At 37.2% G+C, this 9,534-nt stretch overlaps 1 protein-coding gene across 1 annotated transcript; it reads left to right on the top strand.

Moving 5' to 3' along the window:
• The first annotated feature begins 36 nt into the window (after positions 1–36).
• On the top strand, positions 37–3,577 carry rcc1 (regulator of chromosome condensation 1). The gene is made up of 10 exons (XM_055163761.1): positions 37–151; positions 769–862; positions 958–1,145; positions 1,222–1,401; positions 1,494–1,590; positions 1,664–1,786; positions 1,881–2,021; positions 2,094–2,213; positions 2,299–2,451; positions 2,910–3,577. Exons 2-10 carry the CDS (start codon positions 787–789, stop codon positions 3,083–3,085), a joined length of 1,254 nt encoding a protein of 417 aa, XP_055019736.1. The 5' UTR covers positions 37–151; positions 769–786; the 3' UTR covers positions 3,086–3,577.
• The last annotated feature ends 5,957 nt before the right edge of the window (positions 3,578–9,534 follow it).

Below are 9,534 nucleotides of genomic sequence, written 5' to 3'. Positions count from 1 at the left end.
AATAAAACTAAAATAGTTTTGAACTTTCGGTTTCTGTATCTTTAAGTGCTCCGTGACGTAGAGCGTCGTGTGCGTGCGTGCGTGCCTGTAGACCGGGAACAGTTCTTACACGTTCCTCTCCTGACAAACTTAAAACCTCTGCATTTTACAGGTTAGTGAAACTCTAAATAACATTATGGGTCATATAAAACAAAGTCAGTAGCTAACAGTGTGCTTAATGTTTATGGTTATGTAGATTGGTTTGTGTCCATTCATTTGTAATAAGCTATTTTTTTGTGTTAGCATTTTAGCACTGGTTCATCCGGAACATGGGTGTTCACTGTTTAACCGTGTGTTACTTAAGTGTTTAAAAGATATACACTTACTTCATTTGCTTTAGTGTAAATCTATTTAATATATTGCTAAATTTACTCTTTTAATGTATCCACCTTGGTTATTTTTCTAAGTTGACCTCGTGTCCATAAAACATTCTGTGCCCCAGGTCATGTTAGTTTCTTTGCACTACCTAAAGTGGAACCCAAAGTTAAACAGTCAGAGTGAAAGAGCCTTTCACCGCTGTGGATCAACACATGCCCTGGTCTTACACAGTCTATGGTCCTAGTGAAGTGAGTGTGACAGCTGTAGTGCACCATCTGCTGAGGGACAGGACAAAGCTAGCCTGTTTGCAACGTGCATTTGTTTTTATCTTAACTCAGCTTCTGCCATAGTATTGTAATAGCTATGTATGGACCATTATGTTAATTTTCGCTGTCTTACTTATTTTTATAGACCTAAGCTTTTGTTGTCATGCCTGCCAAAAGGGGTGCGCCAAAGAGAAAATCCGAGGCCGTTGTTGAAGATACAGATGCTAAGAAAGTGAAGGGTAACAGAGTGGAGAGCATTTATTATATTTTTTCATGAAGTCTGCTTAATACATAAATATATAAAAAATATATGTTTATATATATGTTTTTTTAGTTTCTCACCAGAGCCATGCCAAAGAAATAGGTCTAGTTCTTGTTCTTGGCCAAGGTGATGTTGGGCAATTGGGGTTGGGTGAGGACATCATGGAGAGGAAGAAACCTGCCTTGGTCACTCTTCCAGAGCAAATGGTGCAAGTTGTTGCTGGTGGCATGCATAGTGTGTGTCTAAGTAACACTGGTCAGGTAAGTCTGTTTTGTTGCATGTTAGACCCACAAACTGTGTTTAAATTTAAATGTTAATAATTAATATTTTGTTAAGGTTTACACATTTGGCTGTAACGATGAAGGGGCACTTGGTCGGGATACATCAGAGGAAGGATCAGAGACTCTTCCAGGAAAAGTGGAGCTGGAGCAGAAGATTGTCCAGGTGTCTGCAGGAGACAGTCACTCAGCCGCACTCACAGAAGAAGGGACCGTGTATGTTTGGGGCTCTTTCAGAGTGAGTTTTTTTTTTTCTTTGAACCAATAAAATAATTAATTAATTATTTGGTGTTGTACATATTCAGTCTCTCTGTTCTGTATGTTTGTCAGGACAACAATGGTGTCATTGGTCTTCTGGAGCCATTCAAAACATGCACACGTCCAACCAAACTTCCAATTACAGAATCTGTTGTGAAAATAGCTTCTGGTAATGCTTTTAAAAAAAGTAAAAATCAGTTTGTTATATTTTCACTTTTTAATGACTCCCTCTTCTCTATTAGGTAATGACCACCTTGTAATGTTGACACTGGATGGAAATCTGTACACCTCAGGCTGTGCAGAGCAGGGTCAGCTGGGCAGAGTCCCGGAGCATTTCTCAAACAGGGGAGGAAGGAAAGGCCTGAGTAAGTAGTTGTGGATTTTTCAGATTCTTGACATTGTTTTGTTTCACTACTTTTGTTTTTAAAATCCCTGTACTGTTTTTTTTCTCCTGTCTAGGTCGTTTGCTGGAACCACAAATGGTAAAACTTAAAGGGAAAGTTCATTTCACTGATGCATTCTGTGGAGCCTATCTCACTTTTGCTGTAACAACTGAGGGCTATGTATATGGATTTGGTCTTTCAAACTACCACCAGGTTAGTAAACACAAAGTGTTGAAATGTAAAATTCATTTTCCCATTTTATTTGTACGCTCACTTATTAAACTTCCAGGCACAAAAAGCACAAAAATGTGTTATGTTCCGGTTAAACTTACATGCTTCAAGAACTCTACCACCTCCTGGGTTGATTTCGCCGGTGGACAACATCACACACTTTGTCTTGATGCTGAAGGTAATACAAACTACAACTCTAACGTTCTAAGAGTAGTTAATTCAACAAATTGTATTTGGAACCTAATATGTGTTTGCTTGTTCAGGACAGGTATACAGTCTGGGGAGGGCGGAGTATGGCCGACTTGGATTAGGAGAGGGAGCTGAGGAGAAGAGTGAGCCCACACCAGTCACAGGAATGGAGCCAGTGTGTAGTGTGGCATGTGGGGCTTCTGTCAGCTACGCTGTCACTAAAGAAGGTCCGACATCAGTTGTGAATAATGCTTAAAATACTTGAGTTTTACATTGTTTGTTTAATCTCCAGGGCTTGCATTGTCTTTGTGTTTTATGAATGAAAAAATAATATTCATGGGTTTCAACTTCCTGTTATAGGTGTAATATGAAGCCTTTCACCATTCAAAATATATCCATTTTAAATTGATTGCAAAGGTCCAAATTTTTCATCATTCTGAAACCTATGGGTAGAGAATTGGTGTAGTTTCCTGTTAAAGTAAAAACTATGGTATTTTACATAGCATACATGTGGCCAGTTGTGCTTCAGCTCAGAGTTGTTGCATCATAATCATCATCATCCTGCAAGACCTTATTTTTCCCAATTTACTACTCGTTTCATGTGGTTTCCCTATGAGACAACAATCAGGTTCCTTAACATAAGCTCTGTAAGTGATCTATTTTCTGTTTTCTTTTGCTTCTCTAGGTGATGTGTATTCTTGGGGAATGGGGACGAACATGCAACTTGGCACAGGAGAGGAGGATGATGAGTGGAGTCCGGTGAAAATGACGGGCAAGCAGTTGGAAAACCGTGCAGTATTGATGGTGTCCAGTGGGGGGCAGCATACAGCACTGTTAGTTAGAGACAAACAAGATAGCTGATGTCCTTTCACAGGATGGTGATTGGGTGTGTCTGTTTTGTAATTGTGTTCAGGTTGCCTAAATCTTGCATAAAATGTGACTACTCATGCTATGCCCTGGAGAGGGTCTGATTTAGTCCCTCATGGGAGTAGTTTTTTGTATGCGGCTGACTGGAGATCATGACAAATTAGACTTATTTTTTTAATTCTGGTTTTTGGAGATCTGCCGCTTTTCAGAACTAAATGACATGGGAGGGGATGTTTTGAATGTGTCCCAAGCATGCACAGGGAGAAATTATTGCTACCCTTTTAATGATGAGTTGCAACCTTTTAGATATTTAAAGCAATAATTCCAGTTTGGCCTTTAGACAGGAGCTATACATTGAGAAAGTGAAACTACTGTTTGTTGTACTTTGAGGAGACGGTGCTGTGGCCTTTGGGCATTTTGTAACGTGATGATCTATCTAGAATAGTATCAATTATCCTGTCTGAAAATAAAGTTTTAAGTTTTTAACTCTTTGTTGTTTATTTATAATTATGTTCCAATCATGAGGGAAATATATGGTCATTCTCATCTTTCTCCCCTTTGCTTTACTTTTAAACATGGGATAAAAGTCTTCCATATTTAGTCTTACAGTACTGAAGCAAACATGCTTTATAATAACCATGAATTTAAAAAAAGGAATTACTGTAAATTGTAGTTGGAGTACCTTCATCAAAGCACTGCTGCTTTTGTGCTCCGTTGGGAGTGAGCTGCACTGTGCCCTTCCCTGTCTCCTCTTTCTTTCATCTGTCCGAGCAGCCGGGTACTTGTAGTAAAGGGTCGCATAATGCTTTGAAATGCTAAAGAATCTCTCACAGGCAGTTAACTGATCAGAGTGCATCTCTTTTTTTCTCTCTGACTCAAGGGTGATGTTAGAAGGCACTGTAATTACTAAAATAGGCAAAGGCGAGCGTCTCTGTGATTACTGCCCTTTTAAGTATAAAAATTGATACCAAAATGGTGCTTATTCAAACTTCTTTCAGCTTTACCTAATGCATGAACCTGGAGTATCTTCAAGTGTGACATGCATTTTAGAATGCATTTTGGAGGCCAATTATACAACATGTATCTTTAAAACCTCTTGACTAAAATGCGTGTAATTTGTTTAATGGCATGACCTGTTGACAATCTCCAGAAACCTGTCCATTTATAATGGAATGTATGTTTCAGAGGAAGTGTGATAAAAGATTAATACTCATTAGAACCCACGTCTTATATATCCATATATGACATTCATTATATCACAACATAATCGTTTTTGACCATTTGTGCCCAAGCTTAACCCTTTAAATGTCCCCTGTTTTCACAGGTTCCTGTAAATATTTTATAACTTTATATCTTAACAGTGCACTATGTAACTTTCCAGTCAGAGGTTGTGTGAGGTTGTGTTATTGCTTTGCCTTGAATGTTCCACAGTACAGCATTAAACTTATCTGTCTCCATGGAGACAAAGAAGTGATGCCATCTCACTAAAGTGCAAATTGGCAGACCCCCCACCAGAAAATGTACATAATGTTCCTTTAAAAGAAAATATTTGTGATAATTCATTATTTGAGTTGAAAGGTTTTAGAATAATGTGTGAAGTAGACAAACACAAAAGTAGATAATAACAGTAATTGGCATCCTGTGATTAATTTCTTTCACTTGTAATTTCCCAGAATGCAGCTGGGGCTCTAACCGTGCTCTCATAAAACATAACCAAGAAACGGAAACAAAGGAGTCAGCAGCTGGCTGTGCACATTCACTGAATAACCATGGAAGAGCATTTACTTAATACTGCTACTGAAGACACGTACCACGCTCCATGGTGTGAATGAGCCTCATGCTGCTAAAATGATCTGTCACTAGAAAAGATCTATGCTCCCCCACTGTGCCACAAATTAACATGTTATTTGAGATTAAATTTGAGTGGGATCTTAATCCAGACATCTTAAGTTTTGTCATGAGCACTGTGGTTGACCTTAAACTGATAAGTGCTCGATTTAAGAAGATGCCTTAGGCAGCAAGACTCTAGTTAACCATTCACACACGCTTTGAATGTTCACAAATGTGGACAAAAAAGAAAATGTTGAAATATGCTATTCCAAGGCAAGATTTAGTGTGTACTAATAATACTTGGATCTAATGAAAAAGGATGACATTTACAATGACAATAGTGTTTGGATTTGCATATTAAGTATGACTCTGCCTGCTTTATCTGAAATTATATTAAAGATGGTCTTTTCTGGTGGTGAGTCCACTACCTGGTCCATGTGCATGTTATTGTTTAGCCTAGAAAGTTCAACAGTGTGGCAATAAACACATCAATCAAAACAAAGCCTACAATAAATACAAGTTAAAGTCATAATGTTGCTGTCAAAGCATTACATCTCCATGGAAACAAACTGGTGGGCTGGTAGTGGACCCCTCCACCAGAAAAGTTAGAACACCTTCTGAGTGTACAGTGTTGATCAACGTACTGTAATTTTTGCCTTATATTGCTCATTGTCTCAACATCAAAACATCACTTGTAGCTATATCATGTGACCTTCTTCCACTGCCTGTAATTACTGCAAATAGGTTCCTTAATTGAACTTCTCCTTCTGTAGGTGGATGACTGTGACTTAGTGGTCGACTGTGCAGGAGCCTTTAAAATGAGCCTGTCTCTTCATGTCCTGGTTTGTTATGACAACCACATCTGCACCGTGCCAAGTAAGGGGGGCAACTGATTCAACTACGCCACTGCACTGCTGCTCCCATTAGCGCCATGTGCGTCTGTTATTGATTCTCTGCTAATTACATAGCCTTTTGTAAGGTGATGCGGTCATGTAAATCGCTTTTATGGACTGAAGCTAGAGTTGGAGGCATGCAGTGGTTGGAGATGTTGTCAGCTGGCAGATGGTACACAGTTTGAAACAGTGTGCCAGCTCCACAGCAGGGACGATCTCAGTATGTAGGCTAAAGCATCTTGTGAAAACTCAAGTCAAACTCTGTTAAGATTTTGACACTTCTTGGTATGTAAACAAAAGGTCAAGAGATGCCTTCATGATCTGTCTTTCAACAAGAATCTATTACATAAAGCAGTTGGCTTCATTTATCAGCACATAGTCGACTGGTTTATGTGAAATAATAGTAAAATTTATCTCAAAAGGGACAAATGTATCCATAGGTAGAAAATTTAGAAAATCTGATTTTTTTTAAGCACCATTACCAATAAACATTCAAACAAACCAAAAAAAATAATTTATCTTTTGAATGGGAAAAAGTTGAAAATGGTTGCAAAAAATTTAATTAAAAAGTTGCACAACAGTAAACTGATACACATGAATACTATGTCAATTGGAAGTGTACAACACAAGACTACCGGTATCTTCATTTCCATTTTTAGAATGACTGAATGAAGTTTATATTTGGATGTTCACACTATTTGTCAGCCTATTGGTTGCAACTCAAACAAGATTAGGCTGAATAAACCTGCTTAATCTTTCTTATTCTAATTAATATAATAATATTAACCAATATTAAAATGTTGCATATCTTCCAAACAACACTCACTCATTATATCTTTATTTTCATATATCCATATATTCATAAATAATAAATTTCAAAGTTCATATGTACTAGAATAAATATGTCCAGCTACAACTGTTTTATGTCTTTTTGCACAATTGTCAGGTCCATGGAATTATTATTATTATTTTTTTTGGCTCCACAGACCTTTTATCTTAAAATATACCACTCGTTTTTGATTACAAAAACGTCGCGTTCCAAATAGAAAGTTTTCCAGGAGGCTCTTCCGGCTCCTTCTGACTCTGGCTCCAATTGACTTATGTTAGGATCTTGTCTTCCCTCTCTCTGTACCTGCTGCTGTGAACCTCATCATTTTGGTCTTAAAATATACGTATTAACCTGTGACACATGATCCAGATTTTTTTTTTTTTTTGGGCTGTTTTGTCCGTTCAAAAAATCCTATTCATAACATATAACCTGGCTCTAGATTTGCTCCTGTAACTCGTGAGCTTCATTTGAGCGGCGCCAAACGCTGTGGGTGACATCACACTCTCTTAGTCCACTTCTTTTCTACAGTCTATATCCTCATCCTTATCCTCAAATACATCTTCCTCAGCTTCACTTTCCTCTCTGTGTTCAGAATCACTGCATGACCAAAGATCTGATCCAGAGCCTCATAAACAGTGAACCTGCTCATGTTGACTGATGCTGCAACAGAATACAGCTGATAATATCTCACTAAAACCCTGTTTATATATGACAAGGTTTATTTTTGATTCAAAATGTATCAATGTGCTGCAAGAAAGAGAAGAGTTCACGTGGGTGAAGACGACCTTTTTATGTGTGTGTGTGTGTGTGATTCTACTAGAAAGTTTGAGTTCACGTGGGGGAGGGGTGGTGAAAGGGGCCGGTGTGTGTGGTGTTTATGCGCGCGCACGTGTGTGTGTGCGTGTGTGTGCATGTGTGTTTGTGTGTGTTTCTGTGTGCGTGTGTGTGCATGTGTGTTTGTGTGTCTGTGCGTGTGTATCTAGTTTCTACGAAAAAGTTTGAGTTCATGTTGTGGAGATGTGGTGAGGGGGCCTGTGTGTGTGGGGGAGGGGTTGCATGTGTAGGGGTGCGTGTGTATGTGTGTGTGTGTGTGTGTGTGTGTGTGTTGTGGGGCACACTGAGCCATATTTGATCCACAGAGCAACCTACAGCTTGTAAGTGATGCATAAAACAGCCACTATTCTCTGCCGGGTCATTTTTGACCCGTAACACCACAGATGTCACTTTTTTTTCTCCAGACCTTTACAATTTACTAAAATGGTGAAAATTAATTTTGTTGTGTTAAAATAGTTGTGTCTGAGGATTAGATGAAGCCTCGTTCCGGTACAAAAAAGCAAATGGCAGTTTTTACATACCTAAACTTGAAAACGGGTCAATTTTGACCCTAACACAATATAAGGGTTAAAATAGATGTTCTGGTAATTCATTTATAACAATGGCTCATACAAAGGAAGAGATTGCAATTTTGAGAGTATGTCTATTGTGAACACACATTTCCCCATCTTCTTATTTTTATACAATAATTTGCTTAAGTGCCCTTATTTACGGCTTTAGTTTAATTATGTTTCATTTTAAAACAGGTTTATTGTAGTGCCAGGTTTTTTTTTATTTTCTATGAAAACCTGACTTCATTGTTCAAGTGTTTTCATGTTACTATTTTAGAAACACACAGAAGACACTGTTAATGGTCAAGAGTCACTTTATGGTATCCTCTAGAGTGAAGTGATTTATGCAATTGCCTGCTTATCCAGTTGTATCTACACAGTGGACACGTGAACTATATGTTTAAAACAAGAATTAATACACTTCATTGCACAAAAAGATCCGCTCAATCAAATCACATACTAACAAGTCACAGGAGCCAAACTGCACATTGCAGCATGTCATTAAAAAGGATTTGCACTTTTTTATTGAGTATTATTTAGTTATTTGGTTACTTCTTTTTCTGCCTTTTTCAGCTAATCTGAAATTACACTAGAGGTGAGCATATTGCCAAAAAAATACATAAAATATTGTTCATATATATATATATTTTTAAAAGCTTGATAAAAAAATATGTTATTAAACTCCAAATAAAGGTAAAAATGGATACTCAATAATATTTAAATGGTTTTTGTCAACATTGCTACATAGAAATAGCTGATTGCAACATACAAAAACAATAAATCAAGTGATCTGATGCCATAAAACCTAGTTATAAATTCTTGTCATTGTCACTGGGGGTAGAGGTGATTGGTTATTAAAGCTCAGTCTAGTGTAATATTGGCAACACATTTCTCACCTGAGCAGCTCAGTGGATGATATGGCTGCACTACTATTGAATTTAAAGTGCACTTTAAATTGTCACAGTCACATTGGCACACAGTCACTGCAGTGACCGTGTGCAATTATTTAAGTTACAATTTCTTAATTTCCTATGCAAACAATTTCTGCTCATTATGTACAACACCTGCTAACCTTGTAGGTCAAACTCCTACATACACATTTTCTGAAATGCATTGGATTCATGTATTATTTTAGTATTAGTTCAGTCTGCTTTCAAATGCTGATGCTATGTGTTTAAAAAGTATGTACAATGGCAAATCTTGTCATAAAAAACTACAATGAAATACTTTTACCAAAATAATAATAAAATAATAATAATAATAATAATAATAATAATAATAATAATAATAATAATATCACACTTATTTTTTTATTAAAGCATGTGCAGATAATATAGGAAAAGCACATCATAGCCAAAGTTAATATACTCCAAAAGAAACAGTCAAATGTTGCAAACTTTCAAAACAGTCACTAAAAACATTTCATAATAATGTTCATAATAAGGCAGTATAATACACATTATCATTGTACAGTCATGTAAACAACATTGCAGAAAACAGTTTGTC

This window comes from Boleophthalmus pectinirostris, unplaced genomic scaffold (genome assembly GCF_026225935.1).
Source record: "Boleophthalmus pectinirostris isolate CB_2022bp ecotype Guang Dong unplaced genomic scaffold, ASM2622593v1 HiC_scaffold_6, whole genome shotgun sequence".
Lineage (NCBI taxonomy): Eukaryota > Metazoa > Chordata > Actinopteri > Gobiiformes > Gobiidae > Boleophthalmus > Boleophthalmus pectinirostris.
This window is presented reverse-complemented; position numbering and strand designations above follow the sequence as displayed.

Coding starts and splice junctions, on each gene's coding strand:
- rcc1 (XM_055163761.1), top strand. CDS start 787: ATGCCTGCCAAAAGGGGTGCGCCAAAGAGAAAATCCGAGGCCGTTGTT. Junction 2,214..2,298: donor ACTTTGTCTTGATGCTGAAG/GTAATACAAACT, acceptor TTGCTTGTTCAG/GACAGGTATACAGTCTGGGG. Junction 2,452..2,909: donor CTACGCTGTCACTAAAGAAG/GTCCGACATCAG, acceptor TTGCTTCTCTAG/GTGATGTGTATTCTTGGGGA.